The sequence below is a fragment of the Aythya ferina genome (genome assembly GCF_964211825.1).
Source record: "Aythya ferina genome assembly, chromosome: 15".
Classification (NCBI taxonomy): domain Eukaryota; kingdom Metazoa; phylum Chordata; class Aves; order Anseriformes; family Anatidae; genus Aythya; species Aythya ferina.
The window spans coordinates 15792265-15814564 of record NC_140314.1 but is presented as its reverse complement, the minus strand read 5'-3'; the positions used below and the strand labels follow the sequence as shown (position 1 = coordinate 15814564).

At 38.1% G+C, this 22300-nt stretch overlaps 1 protein-coding gene across 2 annotated transcripts in view; it reads left to right on the top strand.

The window, feature by feature from the left end:
* The window catches only part of USP7 (ubiquitin specific peptidase 7), a 72783-nt gene that overhangs the window by 26509 nt on the left and 23974 nt on the right, over window positions 1-22300 (top strand). The window contains exons 2-7 of one of the 2 annotated variants that reach the window (XM_084537277.1): window positions 5245-5349; window positions 11162-11360; window positions 12733-12871; window positions 13592-13680; window positions 14338-14446; window positions 19881-20011. In XM_084537277.1, the coding sequence (XP_084393403.1) occupies window positions 5245-5349; window positions 11162-11360; window positions 12733-12871; window positions 13592-13680; window positions 14338-14446; window positions 19881-20011 (772 nt within the window). Of the gene's footprint in view, window positions 1-5244; window positions 5350-10247; window positions 10472-11161; window positions 11361-12732; window positions 12872-13591; window positions 13681-14337; window positions 14447-19880; window positions 20012-22300 lie in introns of those variants that run through there. The other variant, XM_084537278.1, reaches the window with a different exon arrangement.

The window sequence follows — 22300 nt, the reverse complement described above, 5'->3', positions numbered from 1 at the left end:
CAATCGTTTCCCATGGAAGGTGGATATTTATTCTTTCATCTTCTCCACATTGTTGGAAGTTTCTTGTTTGCTTTCAAGAAGTAATATTCTTTAAGGTTATTGGAATGGGTCTCATCAGTGTCTAGTAGAGGTCAGTGTGGTGGCAGAAGACATGATTATTTAAAATAGCACTTAAAATCACTGAGCTCTGTTTCAGGATGATTTCTAGCAATGGTGTGGCTTTTGTTTGTTTTTGTTTTTCAGCTGTGTGGTATTATCAATGTGGTAGTGGTATTTTGAATCATGTACTCCCTAATGCATTTTAATATAGCTACTTTAAAAAATCCTGTAAAGATACCGTATTTCCCTAAATTGAAAAGGACTTGTGATAAGCACTGTGGACCAGCAGTTCAGCAAAGCTGCCTCAGAAAGTCCTTTTCCAACTTCAAGTGGTCCAATGAATTCTGGCACTGAGATGGAAAGTTGGCCTAGGCTTTTATGTTCAGCACGTGGTTGATACCCTCTGATGCTGGTGTAATCTGACTGCTGCAAGACTGATTTCACTAATTTTTAAGTGAGATTTGCATAGTCCGTGTTTTTAAAAAGGTATTAAAAGGCATTTTAAAGTCTTCCGTGAAGTAACAAAGGCTGAGATTCTGGAACACTCAGCAGTGGGGGAGAAAGGCTGGTCTTTTCACTGTTCTCCCCATAAAGGCAGAATCCTGCATCTTGAAGCATCGCAGGGCAGCTCCTGAGGCTGCTGCCAGTAGCAAGCAGCCGTAGGACTTCCCTTTCCTTGTAAACGCTGGAGCTTCTTGCTTGTCCTTTCTGGAGTAGTCGTGGAGGTTCTGCATGGAGGTCTGTATGAACCGTAGAGACACGGGGAAGTCAATGCTGGTGGTTGCCATCATGAGGCAACCATATATGATAAACCATAAGTTTTTAGTGTCACTGCTATTCCAAAACTGTGGTCTGTTTAACCTCAAAAGGAAACAGAATTTTTTCATAACCTGCTACGGAGACTGCTTCAGTTTCTTCTCTCTGGCTGCCAGATCCAAAAGCTAATGAGAAGCACTGTAATCTTTCAAAATGTGAGTACTTGGTATCACACGAGTCATGACTGAAACCTGTGAGGTTAGTAGCTCGCTGCTGTCAGCCTTAAACTATGGCAGAATACTGCTACCAGATAACTGCTGCCATAGCGGGGTCAGTCTGTGGCTTTTGCTTACCTGTGACTGGAAGCACGTTTGCTGCTGAGCTACCTATCCTGTATCTTGGAGATGCATGAAATTCTCCATGTTTTTCAGTACGAATATAACAGGCCTCATATTGTTTCAGAGGCCACATTATCTTGACAAAATCTTTTTTTGCTTTCTCATAAACAGGAAAAAAATACAACATTCTTTGAGTTTTCTTTCCCTGTAGATTTGAATCATTGTGAACAGTAAAACAATAGAGCAATACATCTTACAGTGACACTGAGTTCATCCTACTAAACCAGCTGAATCCATCTGAAGAGCTTTCTTGAGTCCAGGCTTTCTCAATCATTTTGCTATTTTCATTCTGATTACTTAACATTGTGAGTATTTACCTATGTTGATGTTGAGGTCACTGTCCATAATGAGGAGATTTTAAAAAATGCTTTCCGTAAGAGCTGGCATCCTTGGGCATAATTGTAGCTCCAGAGAATTCTGACTTTCGAATAACCACTTTGCTTTCAGGCTTTCATCTGAACTCTTTAGTGATAGACTTCGTTAATGAGTGATGAGTACACAGTAATTTGATGCACAGTAATTCGTGTATGATCCAGTAACTTATCTGTGTAAGGTGACTTGCTTCTCATCACTTTCCTAAACTGTACTGTCATGTCCCACTGTCTTTCTGGTTGCATACGCCAGTTTCTTAGACTTGATTCACTTCAACATTTGTGATCTTTCAGAAAATAAGCAAAAGCTGTTTTGCTCAAACTTGCTGGTATCTGAAGTGTGTCTTTTCAGATGCTAACAGAACTTCCAAACTGCTGAAACCCTCTTCGAACATCCGGAGCTGTTTTGTTTCTTAGTAGTGCAGTAGCATGAATAGATAGAAAACTGCGTACAACCCTCAATGTTTGACTTGTCATCACTGTTTGTCATGTCCTACATTCCTTTTTCTAATAGTACAATATCTAAACAGTTGTAAGTGTTGCATTTTAGGAGATAGAAAACAAGTGTTCTTTACTGACACTGTCTAAAGTATTGGAGGCTACAGTAATTTAGTATTTTGTAGTACTGTATTTCAGGAGTTGAAGACACTCCTTATTCATAAGGCCATTTTATGCTTTGTTGTACTACCTTCTTCATTTATGTGGTTTATGTTAAATTTTGGTTGATTATTTTGTGCCTTTATTTCAAGGATACAATTACAACTGTTTGTTCTGGTCTAGGAACTGACGGGTGACATGACTTGGGTGGTGTTGACCCAATGTGGTTTAAGCTGTGCTGAAGACAGCAGTGTGTTCGGGAGGAAGGCCTTCCTGACCTGTGTGGACAGGTGTTTTTTCTTCATCCAGCCTTGTACAATGCTAAGAACTCTTTGGCTTGAGGCTAAGAAAAGTTTTGGGTTTTGGTGGTTTTTTTTGTTTGTTTGTTTTTTGTTTTTTTTTGTTTTTTAATTAAATCTTGGTGCAATTTGACATTTCTTTCCTCTTAAGGACAACAGAGAAAGACATCAATACTTCAATGCTTGGTTCAAAAACAAATGTTGTCATACTGCTTGCTAGCAAATCTCTTAAACAAGGTCTGTGTTTGCTTTGTGCAAAGCATTTACAGTAATTGTTGAGTTTTATTAGAAATCATAAACTTCCTTTATTCACAGCAGCCGAAAACATTTGTTACTATTATCTGTCTTCCCTATCTTAAGGCTGTGTTACAAAATGTGTGTCAATATCTGTCAGGAGAAGCAGCAGCAGCATGCATTGTGATTCAGTTTATCTTATCACTAAGTAGTATCTCTCAGAAGCTGCATCTCTTGTATCTTTTCAGTTGATTGCTTTTGCTGTGATAGCTTGTGTTTTCTCCCTGCACGCTGCTCCCAGGCGTGCGGATCGTAGAGCAGTATCTCACAGACAGCTCTAGAGTTGGCTAAGGATGGATATTTCCCAATAAAACATGATTTCAACATTTAAATTCTCTGCGAGAAAAATAGTTTGTTGGTGAAGAACCAGCTATTCCTCAACGGTTTGCTTCAATTTGTTTCTGGATATGAAGTTAGCTTGATGGCAACTTTGATACTGGGCTTTGATTGTTCCAGTTCGGTGTGTGAGCAGCGGTATGGCTGCGAGCAGGCTGGGTGCTCCCAGGGAGGAGAAGTGACCCAGAGGATGGATGGCTTCCTTCTTAGGCTTGTTCCGTGCTGTTAAACAAAAAAGAAAAAAAAAAAAAAAAAGAAAAAAGAAAAAAAAAAAAAAAAAAAAGGCAGCAAGCTGTGGAAATAAACTTAGTGATCTGTACTTTTTACTCTCCTTTTTGTCACCCTCTTCTTGAATTGCAGCAGTTTAAACCTCTCCCTCCCTGATTCTGTTGCAGTTGGGTTCTTTTTATTTGAACTTTCTGTGCTGTAGCATTGCTGGTATTGATGCCTACCAGCATGGGCTTCTTTAATCTTCTGCAAACCTCTGTCTAGTGCAACCCAGACTTTGCTTCATAACTGATCCTGCTATCATCCTTCTCAGGAGAGGTGAGGAAGGCACACGCTTTAGTCTGGGCACTGCATGCTGTGCGTCTGCAGCATTTAAATAGCACTCACGCCTCGGTGAGATGTGCTGTAACCCACCAGGCCTCTGATAGTCAGGGGTCAGTGTCACAGTTTATGGTCGTTTGTGTCTGGTCCAGGAACAAACCTCAGGTGGGTTTCTGCTGATGCCCAAGGCAGAGGCTGTTTGTTCTGGGGGTTTCCTCGCAGAGCTGCTGCTGCAGTAACAGCAGGGTAGGAACGCCTGTCGTTTGCATCTCTTTCCTTCTGTACTGTGAACTGCAAGAAGGCAGCAACACCCAACGTGGTGGGAGGATTGAGGCAGCCCAATGCTACCTTGCTTCTCACTGAGCTGGCAGCAGCTTTGGCCTCAGCTCTGGCTTCTCAGGACGTCCAGGGTCGGTGAGCATCGTGCAGCGAGTGCACGTTCTTCTAGTCGCTCCTCTGGCACGAAACGGGCAAAGGGAGAGCAGTGGGTGGAGGAGGGGCCCGAGTGACCTGTCCCCTGTCCCAATCCCCCCAAACGCCCAGTCCCCAGCCCCGCTCCTCCTCTGGGCACTGGGGGCTGTGGGTGCCCGGGCCAAGCGGGTACTGCTGTCCAAGGTGCTGACGGGGCGCGGGGAGGCGCCGGGTGGCCGCTGACTGGGGGCTGCCCACGGGCTTCTTCCTCTGGGGTCATGTGTGCCCATGGGCTGGCAGCAAAGGAGGGCCGAGTTTTGATTCCGTAATGGGAAAGCGTTTGTTCAAGAATGTATATGGAGGAAAAGCACATGGCAGTAACTGTGCTGAAGTGATCAGTCAGCTTCTGGTGCAGAGCAGTGCAGCAAAGTGGTGTTCTGTTGTTGGGTTCATCGGGAAGATGCTGAAGCAATTCATCTCTGAAACTCTGTTCTATGATTCACAGAGTTGTTTCACATCTCCTGTTTTAGTGGCATTTACATGTTTAAAATGGTTATCATAGCAAAACTTAGTAGCAATAGTGGCTAGAAACTGCAAAATCTTACCTCTAAGATGATCCTGAGAGGGGAAAGGATTTTCCTTCCAAAGTTTTCCAAGTAAGATTTAAAAACACAACTTTAATTAAATGTTTAGTTTTTCTTTAAAAAGCAGTGGCACTGAAGAAGCCTTGAAGTAGATTGTTAATGTACATGTCTGATGTTAGAAGTATATCTATAAAAAGGTGGAATGGCAGGAAAAAAAGCCATTTAAAGGTTCTTTTTTTTTTTTTTTTTTTACAAGACATGATTAAGAAATACTGAGTGTAATGCCATTTGCAAGTTTAAGAATCAAGTTGTTTTTTATATTTGTGTTCTGTATTAACATGGACTTTTTGCTCAATCCTTAAGTGTCTATCTCTTTGAGGAATTTTACAGTTAGATGCATACCTGTGCAATAGTTGCACTACAGCGTTAGTGGATACTGCTCTGCAGGAAAAAGCATGCCTTTTGTGTCTTGTCTATCTCATAAACATTGCTGGAGATAGAAATGTTAATACAGCTGAATAATATACATATTTTTATTTTTCTGTTTTAGCTGGAGATGCAGATGATCCTCCAAGAATTACTCAAAATCCTGTCATTAATGGGAATGTAGCAATGGCTGATGGACATAACAACACCGAAGAAGACATGGAAGATGGTATGTAAATATTTGATGAAAACATGCAGCTTGCTTATTTCTTTATTTTTAGGAGTTTAAGAACAAAATGCTCCGTGTCTTGTGTGTCCTCTAAACTACAGCTCACTAGAAAATCAAAGCCTCAGTAGTTACTGCTTTTTTTCTGTTTAGGTGTTCTTATGACCTAGCTATACAGTAGGATTAGGCATCTGAGGGTTTGTTACTTGTTTTTCTTTTTTCATTTAAAAATTGCAGGAAGTGATACTGTTTGTTGTTATATTTTGTGATATATTCCTTTAAACACACTGCAGCTGGTGCTTTGCTGAATTGTAATTTTGTCAGTTATGCAATCCCTTCAGGACGTTTAGAGTCCTTATCTGTCCTATGCTGTTGTCAGGTGGCAGCTGTGATCAGTTATGATCAGTCACTGCTAACTATTCGTCTGAGGAACACTTCTCCCCCCAACTCTCATGCACTTTCATTTGTGATTTGCAAGGGAACAAGTCTGTACTACTGCCCTGTTAATGAAAGGGGAAAGCAGTTAGGTTTTTAATTTTTGTTTGGCTTGCTAAATAAAAATTAAGGTGTAAACTTTCTTTCTACTATAAGTAGATATGTATAGCCTTACTTAAAGAAAGATAACACATTTTTAATTCACTTAAATCTGTTATATCTAGTGAAGAAAGTATGTAATACTATTTCTTATCGGAAGGTATTAGGAGGAGAAACTGCTCCTGTTTCAAAGAACTAAAAATTAAACTGGGGGAAAGGAGACAAAATCTGAATGGGACCTGTTTCTCTCTGATTCTCTGTCCCATGCTGTCTTGTGAGAGTTAGGAAGTCTTACGTACTCAAAGACATGCTGAAATATTTGTGGGTAGTGTTTTGTGTTTTTTGTTTGAGAAAAAAACACAAATTGAGTGTAAAGGGCAAAAAAAGTGCTTGCTGTCATGTGTTCAAGGAACCCAATAGCAGATGGAATGCTGATAAAAAACGGTAGTGTTCCATGAACAGAATATGGTTTAAATTCAAGACAGAAACATCTCATGGTTGACTTGCCTCTGTAACACTGGCAAAGATAAAGCTTCCTAAGATCAGATTATTGCAAAAAAGTAAACATGATGTCTGTTTAGCTTATGTTTTTGTTGTTGTTTTTGTTGATTGTCATTCAAGGGGGCCTTTGATTTCTCAAATCAGGAATTCAAGAGTAATTAACCAAGACTAAAAGAGATTTTTTTTTGTCTTGATCAAAACCAAGTTACCTGCTGTTAAAAGATGTTACGCATCTTTTTTTGGGTCCTGGTATTTGGGTAGCAAGAGGAGATCAAGTGGATTGACTGGCAAGGATGGCTCTGAATTTCATGCTCTTGGTAAAAGTGTTTATAGCTAGAAAACCTGATAGCAGTGAACCAGTGTAGCCAGTAGCTAATATTATTGGTCAGTTATTACAAAAATTTTTTCAGATGTTTGACCGCATATACTTGCACAAATTAAGCAAAAGGAAGTTAAGCTGCTGAAGCAGCTACTGAAGCCCAAGCTGCATCAAAGATGGCAAGTAATCAGCTATGCACCTCTCTTCATTCAGAATGACGTTGACTTTTTAATCAAAAAGCTACAGTAACAAAGTTGTCATCTACCAAATATTTGAGTTATCTCAGACAATCAGTGTGCTGCTGTAGGAAAAGAAGTATCTGAAAGCATTCAGCAAAAGGCTTGTGAAAGCTTCTGTGTTTGTGGCAGTACTAATGTTGTGGTGGACTTCAAGTTTGGTCAAGAGCTTTGGTCCATTCTGCTGTGGGACACCTTTCAGGGGTAAAATGTGATGATTTAGCACTACTCTGGTATTTCTTGACTATCATGTTTGATTAAGGAGTGTCTGGATACATCTTGGTGTTATGATACTTCTACATTGACACAGATAGAAAGTAGGGTTATTGCAAAACGTAATTGCAAAAACATTCCTGAAGACTTGCATCACATAAGTGAATGATGCCCTTTCCAAGCCTTGTAAACCAGATTAGTTGCTTGTTGTTGCATTACTTACACATCAGTGCAATTGCTGCCTTGCTGTTTGTTCCTAGGCTATCCTGGTTTGCAGCATGGTGTATATGCGTAATGGACAGCGTGGGAGATTCACAAGATAGGAAAAATGCAGGGAGGAGGCACTGGCCTCTTTAAACATGCTGTTTTCCACTGCTGTTTTTTGTAGCAGTGAGACCAATCTGAGCTGAAAAGCAATGCTTGAAGAGAATTCAGACACTGCTTCAGTAAGAATATTCACAAGTGAGTTAAATGGTTTCTGCAACAGCGAAAAGCAGGATAAAATGTTGATGCTGCTTACTGGATCATAGAGACCAACTTTCTAGTGAATTTCTGAGTTCAGGAAACTTTTAAGGTGATTTTTTCCTCATGCTTAGACCACAAAAAAAAAAAAGACTGATAAAGTGGGAAAAGTGCAGCTTTCATCCCTTTTGCTAGGTAGCTCACTGTTGGCATTGTAACATGTGATTGGGGCAGCAGTGGACTGCCAACTGGACTTTCAGACAGAGCTTTATTCTTACAAGGGGTTTGACTGTAACCTGGTGTTGCCCTGTATGATGTCTTGGCAATTAAAAAGAACCAGCTGAAGGAGTGTGCCATGCTTTGTACAGACAAGGACTCCATGAACCAAGCCTTGTGAGGTGGAATAGCAGTTTTGCAAATATATGTATACATTTGCAAATAATAAAAAGGGGGCTCTGATCAAATTTGTTTTGGAAGTGCATCAGCATTCCAACCAGTAAATAGAATAAATTCCCTCTGAAGCTGAGGTTCAGGCAGAAGGTCCCTAGCAAAATAAACTCACAGCATTGAAATTACCCACTGAGTCTCATTTTGGTGAAGAATTACGGAGGCTAGGAGGGTTTCAGAAGCATAAGTCTTAGCCATATGCTAGTATTGCATGCTGTATTTGGATCACTATTGAAATATTCAGAGAATATCCAGTCAATTTCTCCATTAATAATTCACATTCAAAATATTTTAATGAGCCCAGTGTACTTTAAAGGTAGCAACATCTACTAAGAGAAAAATCTGCTTTTCTCAAAGGTAAAAATACTTAAACATGTACAAAGTCTTGAAATGCATCATGTTCTGTATTTGGATCTCTGATTTGAAGGATCTTTGTTGTATCACGATGTTATGCGTGACATTCATCTCACTGGTGACCAAACCTTTTCCACCTACCAAACACAATCCATTGCATGGAATTTCAGCAGGCATTGTTAGCTGGGTCTGTTCTTTTTGTCTTGTGTTTAAGTTCATGTGTCATATTTGTATTTCAATGATTTATGAAAGTCTTACTTGCCAGTCACTAAGAAAATATCCTGCTGCCAGTTGCAGCCTTTTATTAGAAGTTGTTGGATATGTTTGTGGTGTTGAATAAAGGTTTTGCTTATGTGCTCAATATATTAATCAGACTTAGCATTTAGAAATTTCTTTTAAATACAATTCTTGTTTTTAATCAATTGCACTTGTTAAAAATGTGGACTTTCTGGAAGGAAAATAAGGTTGTTGTTTTTAGGGATTGTTTGTATTCATAAAGAAACTTCTATTTTAGGGTTGACCTTTGCTGCGAGGTTGAATTTCTGTGGAGTGGTTTCTAGTGATTGTTCAAATATTCTACCGAGAAGAGTGCCCTTCCCTGGTGAGGTCTCACACACAGGCTTTCCTGAAAAGAATCAAGAAATACAGGCAAACTTGCTCTGAAGCATCTGCAGATGCTGCGTGGGCTGCCTTTTTTTTTTTTTTTTTTTAGCAGATAACGTGGCAGCACTGCTGCATCCTTGTACTGAAGTGCTCTGAAAGCTGCATTAAGGGAGGCAGAAAGCAAACTTGGTCTGCTCGTTTTTCGGACGCCTAAACCAAGTCCAAAAGGACTGATCTTGGTAGTGAACAGGGAGGCGTTTTCGAGCTGTTCTGAGAAACATGACGCAAGACTGATTCTTAAATTGTTAACTCTTTGAAGGATTTTCTTTGTGTCTGCAAAGAAGCTTGTAAGCGTGGAGCTGCTTTGCTGGTAGAACAGCAGCTGCCTGAATTCTCTCAACAAGCAGTGAGTAAAATGGGTAGGAAACAGGTGCAAAGTAGGTGATAAACTACTGGTTAGCTATACTTGTGTGTAGGGAAAAGGAGGAGAAGGCAATCCTTTGAACTCTTCTGTTGTTGAGGAAGCTGAGAGCACTGAGTATTACCAAGACTATTACAGGTGTGGAGGGGAGAGGAAGCAGATCGGTTGGCTGGTTTCTGTTGTAGTGCTGCTACTTTTGAGATCTAATTAGGAAAGCTTAGGGATAATAAGACCAACTGTTGTTGCCAAGATCAAAATCAGCAGTAGAATAACTGCTTGGAAAGAAAACCATTTTGCAAGGGCAAAGAATGAAACCTGTCAAAGCTTCTGCACAGTTAGGGACAAAATTTGTAATTTTCTTGTGAAGTGTATAATCTTTACACTGTTGCATGTTGTAATCAAAAGAGTTTAGTTTCTTAAACAAGGTAGCAACCAGGACTTGCCTGCATTAAAAAAAAAAAAAAAAAAAAAAAGCACCATTCAACACAATCTTTGGTGTTACACAAAGCATTCCAAGTGAAAGACTGCTTTGCAAGTACCAAAACGCAACCTTTGTTGTATACTGTGCACCTTGTCACTAATTTCATGGTCCAGTTTCTGGTTCCTTGTACCTCAGTGCTTTTGGCTTCGGGCGTCACTGCATGTGACACATCTGCTCCAGTTCTGCACCCCTGTGGGTGACATGGGAATAACGTTGGGACCCCGCATGCCGTGTGCCACCCCCTGTGCTGCTCATACTTACCCACACCCAGAAGCAAATCTTGCCATGTTCTGCAGATGTTAAGTTGGAGCCATGAAAGTAAAAGGAGGGGAGCGTCACGTGCACGCACTGTACGTGTTCCTTGCCTTGTGAAAATGTTGAGAGAAGTTGCGAGTTTTTTCTCCCTATATACAATATGAGGCATGTCACAACAAAAAAGAGCCCAGTCTTGTGCCTTCCTGAAGCTGTCGCAGTCTCCAGCACCCTGTTACAGCTTTGTACAACAGAAGTGGAACAGATTGTGGTATATGAAGAAGCCGGGATGTGGGAAGAAGGCAAAATTAGTTTGTGTGTCAAAATAAGCAACATTAAAAACTGTCTGATTTAACTTTTAGACCGCTAAAAATCTCTAAAACTTGCATACAACAAAGAGCAACAGGACCCTAGTCTTGAAAAAATTCTTCATTTATCTGATAGGAAAGTCAAAGAAAAGTATGAGGTTGATCTGTTTTAGAAAAAATACTCTTGCAACCAGAAACCAGCTAAGTGGTGACTTGGTATTGACAGGCCAGTAGAACAGATTGTGAAAATCCTTCAAATGTCTTGGTTCATGCCAACAACTGACTTGAACTGATCTGTGAAGACACTGCAGAAAAAGGGGAGGTAGTGGGATGTGATTTTTGTTGTAACGCATTTGATATTTCTGTCTTACTGTACCTACAGCTTTAGAAAAAATCAAGTGGTAGCAAATTCTAGTAATAAAATGATTTAAGAAGAAACAGTACAGAAGGAATGTGTCTTTCAATGTTGTTTTCCTGAATGCTGTTGCAGTGTGTTTTTCAAAATAAGAAAATTGAAACTTCAGTTGCTAAAGAGTTAAACGACACTGGATTTTGGACTTTTGGTTGCTTTCAGAATCTCACTACAGAAAACACACCCATGTTGCAGGATTTTTGAAAATTATTTTGAAGGGCAAACCATCAGATCTTTCAAATGCTCTCTGCATGTATTTGTGTACTTTACAGATACAAGTTGGCGATCAGAAGCAACATTTCAGTTTACAGTCGAACGCTTCAACAGATTGAGCGAGTCAGTTCTCAGTCCTCCCTGCTTTGTACGGAATTTGCCATGGAAGATCATGGTTATGCCACGACTCTACCCGGACAGACCACACCAAAAAAGTGTAGGATTCTTCCTACAGTGCAATGCTGAATCCGACTCCACGTAAGACACTTTTAATTATTTTACAAGTCTTCATTTGATACTACTTAATCTGTATTGCAAGAAATGAAGACATCTGTGGAAAAAGAAATATCTACCAATCTTTCTTTGAGAGGAAAGAATGCTTGTCAGATTTTGAGTCGTGTCCTGTCCCGCCCTCCCTTCAAAAATAAAAATAAAATAAAATAAAATAAAAGTGGCGTATAAGTCTTTAGGCAAGTTTGTGGTAGAATTTATATATATATCTGTTTGATTGCTGGAGGGAAGTCTTTGACTGACAGTTCTCTTAGCATGTGAGAAGTCCTGAGTTTACTTCAAATTGAAGAGCTGCTGGAGTTTCAGTAGCCTTGCTGAGCTATAGATCCTGCCTGTAAATAGCATGAGCAGGTAATTTTTAGCAGCTGAGGCAGAACAGTGCATTGAGGTATCTCCTAAACAGAGTTCATTGCTCATTGGCCAATATGAGGACATGGACATGTTCTTAGATTCCTTTATGCCAAACAAAATTGGCTATCTTTTACCCCTTTGGCAAATAATGCAGGAAATTAGGAAGGTAAATAAAATTTCTAGGCATTTACTGCACCTTATGCAGCTAGAGAGCAGATGTCTCAAAGGTATCTTTTCCAGTAAGATAACTTTATTCTTGCATGAAATCTTGCACAGTTTGCAGCTCAGTGCATAACAGCAGTTGTTTTTTCACATCGTTTTTGTAACCTAAGAGGTGAATGCTCATCTCACACACGTTTAATCACAGGGAAAGAACAATGTGATCTTTAAAAGTATATCAAACAAGGCACAGCTGATGGAGCACTCGTGCCACTGTATAAGACAGTGACAAGGCATTGTTTGAACTGTTCAGTCTGATCGTTTTGCATAAGCGAGATGAATTTTAACAGGACTGGTCACAATGAAATGCTACTGAAGACAGATTAAGAGGATAGCGGAATTTATTTGGTGGGAGGGAACGCAGAAGAATCTCTTCCTTTCCTTAGAGGCTGAGTTACCACACTCTGGAGACACCAAGACCACCTTCAGTTGGCTTACCCATCTGTGCTGAAGTAGGTTAGAAACAGCTTACCTTGAGATCAGTTAGCTTCTTAAACTACTGTTACCTGTGCTTGCCCAGCAGTACTTTATTAGTAATATTGTTGCCTTAAGAGAACCTCTGTTGCAGCTTCAGGTTCATAATGCACCCTCAGAAGCCCCCAGGAATTCATACCCTTGAAAATAATTAACCAAATCTTAACATCTAATAAGAAAAAATAAAAATGTGAAAGTAAGGTACCAAAAAAAACCCAACCAACTAACAAAATGTTTTAATGACTATAAAAAGCTGGTTTTGAATGAGTTTCAAATGTGTCTTCTGTGTTTATAGGTCGTGGTCTTGTCACGCGCAAGCAGTTCTCAAGATAATAAACTACAAAGATGATGAAAAATCATTCAGCCGTCGTATTAGTCACTTGTTCTTTCATAAGGAAAATGACTGGGGCTTTTCCAACTTCATGGCCTGGAGTGTAAGTATTTGGACGTACATTAATCTATTACGTTATAGATACAATATTGAACTTGCACTCCTGGATCCTGAGATACCTATAGATTTTTTTTAAGCTGTTTTTTAATCATTGCTGAAGATTTATTTTCAGTTTCGTATGAATTCCTGTACTTAGTTATTATAGATTGATTTTACTTTCAGTATGACATAAACATTCCTTCACTGTTATTTTCTGTGTATCTGAATGCCTATTGGGGGGGAGGGGGAAGTGGCATCATCATTCTGAAGCAATGCAGACTTTCTTTCCATGTGTTATTTGTATATGTATATAGATACTTTAATGCACTAATAATACTGCTAAGGCTTATCTTAAGTTGAGACAGTTTTTTAAGCCTTTTCAAAGGCTGGCCCTCTAATCTTTCATCTGGCTGGAATAATGTTCTTCAAGTAGAAGCCCAACTTCTGATTACGGATTCTTATTATCTACAGGAAATTGAAATAGTACTGTAAAACCTTAAAAGCCAGGAACGAGTTTCCTGTATTGAGACATTAAAAAAGAACTAAGTGTATTAAGCTGAAAAACAGCTTTGCCAATGTTCTTCTTTTTTCCCTTCAGTTTATTATTACTGGTAGGTTAGGCTTGGAAATTAGGCAATGCCTAACTGGATGCTTCACGACAGTCATCTTGTAATATAGAGAAGTTCTGCAGTTCTCATATTCCTGTGTCATTCTGGTTTTACAGGAAGTTACTGATCCTGAAAAAGGCTTTATAGAAGAGGACAAAGTTACTTTTGAAGTCTACGTTCAAGCAGATGCTCCACATGGAGTGGCGTAAGTATCTTTGTTCAAAAATAATTCTTAATTTTAATATTTTTACATCATTGAGGTTTTCAAGTACTTTGTTATTAATAGTTGTAGCTTATTTGACACTTACTTTGTCACGTTTACTTGATTATTTCTCGCAAGCAGTATTTTTCGTCAGTCATACACATTTTTGTCAAGATTAAACTTCAATTTATATTACAGTGTTGTAGAACTTTTACTTCTGTACAAATTAATTTGTGATTTAATGTGTCTGCTAATGTAGCCTCTATATTTCTGGTCTTACAACTGATAAGAGTTTCAGATACAGTCAGGTGACTCTCCTATCTATCTTCCCTTGGTTTACAGTTTTAAAACTGCTTTGTCTGAGTCATTCTGCTTCACGTCACTTCTAAACAAATTGGTTCTACTTGAATGCAGACTTGCTTTTAAAAGGATAGCTTTGGATTTCAGTACACTTTCATAATAAATATTTTTTCCACCATATAGAGCATCTTGACAAAGAAAATCTAGCAGGCAGTAGGAAAGCATATGTAGTCTGTTTTTTTGAACCTTAAGTAATAGTGAAGAGTAGCTGATACCTACCAGCAGTGCTACCTTAGAAGAAGTGCTCTTTACAGTTAATAAAATTCTTTTTTTTTTTTTTTTTTAACTGCTGTTTTCCAGGTGGGATTCAAAGAAGCACACAGGATATGTTGGCTTGAAGAACCAGGGAGCAACTTGTTACATGAACAGTTTGTTACAGACTTTATTTTTCACAAATCAACTACGAAAGGTAATTAGTATGTGGAAAAAATGACATTGCTAATTGAAATATCTAGAACATTTATATTTAAATGCTTCAGAATGCATCTCTATTCCTTTTGCCTCCTTTATCCTATTACGGAAGTGGTGACATGCTGATGCACATCTTGCTTCCTGCACTTCAACCCCAAGTTTCCTTTTCTAGTTTGAGCATAGGCTCTTGTTTTTTTGTGAATGTAGTCAGAATACCTGGTAGAAAAACCTGAGTGAAGGGGTGTTTCCTAGACTTTCTTATGTGCAAATGTTGCTTTGAATTGTTGAAGGGAAAACAAAGACTGATTCTACTTCTTGCAGATGGGAGGAAAGTAATTTTCCTTTCTTTAAATAGTTAAACTATAAAACTTACTTATGACTTCTCAGCCCATAAACAACATAAAAAGATAAATAAGTACGTCCTGTGAGGTTCATTTGTTCTGTCTTTTAATTTATATTGTATAGCTGAATTTTCTGCTGTTGTGGTTTGAATCTTTGTAGTGATGGGAAAGCATTATAATTTCAGCAACTTAAACAGCTTTTATATTTGCTTCATTCATATGTTTTCTTATTTACTGCAGATGGTACTTCTTTGCTGGAAGGAGTAAAATTTTGGAGTATGCGTTTAATAAATATTTCACTGAAACAGGATGAAATGCACAAGATAATGTTTAATTTCAAAATAGTGCAGTAGCCTTAATGGGGTAAAAAACGTAAATTACTTTATTGAAGCGTGGCTAGTTAGAAGATTATACTACTTGGTACCATTTAGTTTATTGGAGTGTCCTATTGATCCTACTTTATCCTTCTACTGTTACTAGTTACTATTATTCTTTACAAATAATAATAATAAACACTTCACTCTCAACTATTTTTGAAGTTTATTTTGCCATTCTTAGTGTTCTGTTGTATTTTGTTCTTGTAGTTTTACCTAAGTTTTTTGTGTTCTTGCCATTTGCACCTGTTGTATCTCTTAGTGAAAATGAAGAATTCTGACTTCTTTTTTGTGTGCTAGGTTGTTCCATTAAGCTTTCTCTTCTCCAGTACCTATTTCTCCTATACCTATTCTTCACTGTGATACAAATAATAATGATAAGACAGTGGCCTGTAAGAGCCCCAGTTGGGATTTTTTTTTTTCTCTTTTACAGTGTGCTGCTTACTCTTCAGAGTTTCAGAAAAATGGCATGTTGAGCTTCAGTAGACTGTAACTGAGATTTTACCAATGCCATGCACAAGAAATAAGTACTTGACTTGTTTTATGTTGTGCACCTGTTTCTTTTTTTTTTTTTTTTTAACAAGAGGTGTAACTTACCCATTCAGCTTATTTGTTATAATGCCTGGTTTTTGCTCAGCATTCGTAATGTTTGTGCATTTTATTTTTTTTTTTTGGACAACCTCATATTTCTTGAAAGAAAAATGTGTTTTTATAATAGCTACATCTAATCCAATTGAGTGTTTCCTTTCTAGAATGTCTTGCAGCCAGTAAATCAGTATGTACCACAAAGAAAACTTGTTCTGTGACAAAATGCTTTTTGTGATACAGTTTTGTTTCAATTGAACTAGTCTTCTCAGGCATTCCCCTGCACTTCTTCCCCAGGCTGTAAAATAAATACCAGCTGTTAGGGATTGTTAATATCTGGATAGCAACCATATGAGAGAGCTTAATTTACTAGCTGGTAACTGCAGATACCTTAATGGAGATGGTACTGGATGCCTAATTCTCTGCTTATTCTTCAGATTTTCAGAGTCCCCCAAACCAAAAGAACCAGTAGTGGTTGTTTTAGGCAGTTTTTGGTACTCACTTGCTGTCACTACAGATAAAGAAGAATCACTACCTATCTGGTCTGAAAAACCAACCAACCAACCAAACAAACGTGAATTTCTACAACATATTTATTTTCACTTTGAACAAATTTGTTCCTTTAAAAACAGCTAATTATCACCAATTCCATTATTTCTGTTAATCCTCCATACTTATGAGAAATAATTATTTTTATTACTGTTATTCAGAGGTTTGTTAACAGAGAAAATGCTGTCAGGAATAGAGCTGGGAAAGCACGAACAATATCAAGTGCAAGCGTATATTTATGGGAAGTCAAACCCTCTGATGAAGCGTGGGAGAGGATGAATGCAGACATCTTTCCTTCTTTGCTCTGTTTCCAAACAGCAGTTAGAGGGTTCCTTGGTACTTGAAACAAAACTTCCCTTTGTTAGCAGCCGGGTGGCTTCTGTGGTAGGGAATAAAGCAGGACATATCTTTGTGACGGGTAATGTGCACCTAAGTTCAGTCTACTCTAACAAAGGACAGTGGGGAGTCCAGATTTGGTCTCAGACCACTTCATGTTGTTTCCTGTGCCTGTCATCAGTGCCCCCAGCCAGTCAGTCAGTGTTGCTTCAGCCAGTCAGTTTTAAAATTCTTTGCTGGTTCTCTTGGAAGAATTCCCTACAGGTTGTGAGCATGTTGCAGAACATTTACATAACAATGCTAAAATCTCAAGTATAGGTGCAATACATTTCTCCCCGATCTGTTCTCCTTAATTTAGCTAATGATTTAGCTAATATATTTTACCATACCTTCAAAAGCACAGTGCTTTCTTCCCTTCTTTAAGTAACTGTCTTTGACTCTAAGCACTGTCTTCAAGCTTGTCTGTAGCATTCTTTTACGACATAAAAATCTAAGATTTTCCTTGTATCCCAGTCTGTTGCTTTTAGCCATTGCCTCTACATGTTCCTGTCATTCTTGTGTGTTCATTTCCTGAGGGAACTTCTCAGGTGTTAAAGATGCTGCTTTTTTCTAATGGATCAAAATGCCTGACTCCTTGATCTTGAGATCAAGTTTTCAAGGTTTGTGAGGGCTAAACGTGAAAATAAAGGTTTGTAAAGGATTGTGGTTTGTTTTAGCTTGAAGAAACACTTAAGCTTTTTGAGATGTGTTCTTCAGTTGTGCTTATATACACATACAGAAGGAAAAACCAAAGGCAGGCTGTATGTTAGATGTCAGTCTGTAGTAAAATATTAGAACTTCAGAAGAAATAAAACTGGTGCTTTTATCCAATTGCATCTGGAATGAAGTCATTATAAATAAATTTTAAATAAATGATTTAATATTATTTGAGAGATACAGGAAAGGATTTAGTCATCCAGATAGTACAAGAGGAAACCAAATAAGAACTAAATGCAAAGGACCTGATTTTGTTTAATCATCACAGTATTCTGAACTCCCATTTATCTCATTTTGGAAGGAGATAGCTATAGTGACAATCACTAGGTTGACTTTTAGCCTGCTATAGTATCATCTTGGGTTTGTCACAAAGAATGTTCATGACAATAGCATTCGAATACTTATTATTGACAAATATATACGGAAAGTATTTTAAGAACATGTATCTGCACTAGTTACATTTGATTTTTTTCCTTATGTGATTTTCAAATCCTGTTTGCCTAAACATAGCAAGCAACTTCTTAAATTTTTGCTTTTTATGAGTGGTTGTTTACAAGTTATAAAAAACAATTAATACAGGCTGATTAGATTTGAAAGATGGATTTGAAACTTGGTCACTCAGGTATTTCCTGTTTCTTCTTTGGGCCAGCGACAACCAGCTTATAAAAGGGTTCATAAGCTGGGGTTGGGGAGAGGTTAAGTTAATTCTGCAAGATTCTGACAGTGCTTCACAATCAGGGTGGTCAAACTTAATGTTAGCGTGTGTGGAGAGCTTGTGGGTCTCCGCTCATGGAGATATGTGGAACTCAACTGGGAAGGGGCCTGAGCGTGTTTGCCCTTCTAGGTCTGTAGATATTGCTCTTGACAATGTAGTTCACAACTAACTACAAATGTAAATTTAAATGCTACTAGTGTTCAGTCATGTTTTTATTTTATATCATCTCAGTTTACTGCTAAATTTTGAAAGTAAAATATAAAATTCAAAAAGAAATAAAATGACACGAATTATCACATTGCTTTACTGTTGCATAATTAACTTTTTTTAAAAATCCAAATGTCAGGGGTTTGCTTTCCTTACCAAACTAATCAGTATTTCAGTAAAAAGTTACGAAGGAACTTCAGTTTGTTTTATTTCATCTTACTACTGTGGTTGGTCAGCTGATAGTCTCATAGAGTTCTCATCCTTCAAGTGTTTGTTTCTGCATGTTTGAAAACTCATATTGTGGACGTTCAGAAATTTTTAAATATTGACTGGCCAGTCAATATCTTAACATATTTTATTGCCTTTTTTTTGGCATTTTTTTGTTTGACATTAAGTTGTATTTTTCTGTCAGCCGTGTCTGTATCTAATGTCTGTCTTGTAGCTCCCATTACCTCTGCACTGAGCATTTGTGTTAACAACGAATGTGTTTACCCCAGCAGTTGAGCAACACACTGGAAGTACTAACCTCGTTCTGTACACAGGGAACATAAGGCGCAGGGTGGATGTGCTGAACACATCTGAAATCTAGGCTGACAGAAATGGAGTGAGAGGAGCTGAGGTCCAGTTCAGTGCTTCGTGCACAAAGCTGTACGCTTCTCTTGTTTCACAGGCAAAAACTCAGCTGGCAATATTCCTGTTTCTTAACAGGATGTTTCTCTTATACTACTTAATATCAGAGTCTATTATTTCAAGTGTTATCTCCTTTTGAAGTTGCCTCTGTTTTCTTTTTACAGTCACAATTTTTAAATGAGCATTTCTCAGTCAATACCTTTTCTTTGCTGTTACTTTTCCCTAGATATATTGGTGTACAATTTCTTCAATGAATCTCATTTCACTGCCAGTTCGAACTTTCTGAAGGCCTGTTGGTCTAGTTGTGTAACTTTTGTTTGCAATCCTTCCTGGTTTGGTAGAATCAGTGAATTGAATTGTTGAGCTTTTACTTCAGTTGCTACCACTGGTGATGTTAAGTAGGAAGGAATGTATCGGAGAATCTGAGTGTCCTTTGGCATCCTTCTCCTGCACGTAGACCCTTTCTGTGTTCCTGATTGATGCTGTTTGTACTTCCATGTGTTGTTTTCCCCCAATGGAGATGGCAGTATTCACACAGAACCAAGCTAAAGCACAAAAGCAATACTATTTTTAAAATCCTATAGTGTTGTTCGGTGTATCTGGTCCTACTGTGATGATTGCATAGGCATACAAAGTGTGATAAATTGTTCATGTGTTTTGAATGCTTCGGTGTATTTACTTTTCTAGGGTGGAGTTTAACTATTTAGATAACGTTCCCGTGAATGGAGTCTGTTCAGATCCCTTTAACCACTGTGCTCTAAGAAGAGTGATTCCAGACAATTAATATTTTTACACTACAGTAAAAGATTTTTTTTCAGACTCTTTTGGAGTGATTAAATGGAGTTATATGAAGTAAGTCACTGAAGAGGAAAGGATGTATTCAACAATATGAGCAATGAACTTTTCCATAGATACTAATTGAACTGAATACTTTTTCAGGCAGTGTACATGATGCCCACTGAAGGAGATGATTCATCCAAAAGTGTTCCTCTAGCATTGCAAAGAGTGTTTTATGAGCTACAACATAGTGACAAACCAGTTGGAACTAAAAAGTTAACAAAATCTTTTGGGTAAGTTTCAGAAATCTCAATTATTTTTTGTTTTCATATAGCATTTATTTAAAAAGGCTTTATTTAAACTAGACTTTTTAGAGAAGTGCAGAGAAATATTAATACAATATGTTAACTGCTAGTTTTTCAGTTTAGTTGGATAGGTTTTTAGTAATAATCGTTCCTAAAGCTGGATGATCCAAAAGTCAGATTGGTGGGAGGTACACAGTCATCAAACAAATCAGTAGTGGGATTGGGGTTCGTGTTACCTGAAAGTTGTGACACATTTATCTAAGTAGGATTGAGAACAAAACGCATCGCTGAAATATTGAAGTTCGTGTATTGTTAGTGTCTGAGTTGTTTCTGTTTTTCAATCTAGGGAAATAACAGTAACTTGCATTTCCAGCTTGTTAGTTCAGCACTGATGACTGTTGTAATGCTTTGTTATTATACGTCAAAGATGCATGTCTTTTTGCCTGTCCACAGTTTAGAAACGCTTATCCCATATTCTGTTTCATGATTTAAAGCTTAAAAGGAATACCCATGGTGTGAAGTAAAGGTGTCAGAGCACACACACAAAATATTTCTTCGCGATTTCTTTACTCTTGCACCCTCTTTTCCTTCATAATGCATCTATTAAAAGCTTGGTTTTTACTTTCATTTTTCCCCAGTATCCAGTTTGTTGCCCAGTATTTCTTTGGTCTGGTACCAATTCTTGTGAGACAGTGTTACAACGTATAATTTTAAATCTAGAATGTACAGATATACGGAAGACAGAATTACACAATATAGCTGTGTTGAGGATGTTTTTGTTGTTGTTTGTTTTTTACACTAGTTTGATATTTTGGTTGAGCAGAAGTTGAGAGAAGATGAAGATTAGCATAACCTCTACAAGCTTTCTCTTTGCACATCCTATGAATTTGGAGGGTTTTTAGCTAAAAATTATTCTAAAAGATTATTGTTTGCATTATTTTGCTACATCTGTATTTATAAACTAATCCTTTGTAATAGTATTGAAAGGATTTTTTGTTTGAAAACAAGTTAGAAAATTAAATTATACGATCTTACATGATCACATAGCTGTCCTAGTGGTCAGCATGACAGTCACGTTTCTGAGGTCTCTGATCCTGCAGCTTCTGCTAAAACTTGTAGAAGAGGTCTGTCCTGATAAAATTCTCGTAACCTTACAGCTATTCTTTTCTTTTCATGTTTTGAGGTGACTTTAAAATGAAATTTTGTTACATTGTTACATTGAGGTTACATTAAAATGTAACCTCAGTGCTGTATCTTTATCTGGTGGTATCCTCTTCCAACTGGTACATTGTATGCTTAGTTTATCAGCACTCCTGCTGTCCTATAAAGACTTGCTGATATCATAAATACTTCATCTTGAGTTAGTATCTTAACTGTGTCATCCTCAGGTGCATGAGGAGATCTTTCCTGAGGGTGTTGCACATGCTTAATTTTGTACCTGAGAGTAAGCTTCTGAAAATGTGCTCATGCCTGCCTTTGTTCTTGGGAAGGAACTTCTGAATGTGGTTGAAGATTTGCTCTTTTTCCTCCTTTAAGTCAGAGAGGGAGGGTTCTGACCTTGTGAGACCTAGCTATATGCTGTGTATATTTATTGGGTATTATGAGTTTCTGTAGAATCTAAATAAGTTTGGATTTTTTCAGCAGAAAGTGATGCTGTCTGCAGGACCTCCTTTTTAAAAGTCCTAATATTAGTATGTAACCTTTTCTTTGATTTTTGTCCTTCAAGCTGGCAAGCATTTAAGGCTTGGAGATTCAGGAGGCTATTTTCCATTCTTAATTACCCAATGGATTACTTCATTGATCTTGTTCCAGTGGGGACCCCCACACAGTTGTTTTGGCATGCTTTTGGGAGCAGCATGCTGCAATGTGACAATGCAGATGAGTCACTGAGAAGAGAGTGGGAGGGGAAAATAAAGTTAGTATTGCTCCTGATCAGCCCTGTGCTTCTGGCTTCAAGAGCCGGGGCTGAACCTTTGGCTCACACAGGAGCTGAAGCCTACGGTAAATATAGCCTTTTTTATATAGTGGGAGTGATGGCTGTTGCAAAAGGAATTGTCAGAGACTTGAACTCAAGGATGCTTTTTAAATATAAAGAGTTTTGAGGAGCAAGTATTTCACAGTGAAACTAAAAACAGCTCCTTTATGCTTTTTCCCTTTTATTTAAGTTAGTAGCACTGAACATCTTTGCTGCAGTGTACCATTTTGGCTACTGTGGAGGCATTTTGACTATGTTGCACTCGTTCCTCCATTTGCACAACTGCTTGCAAATGTACATAC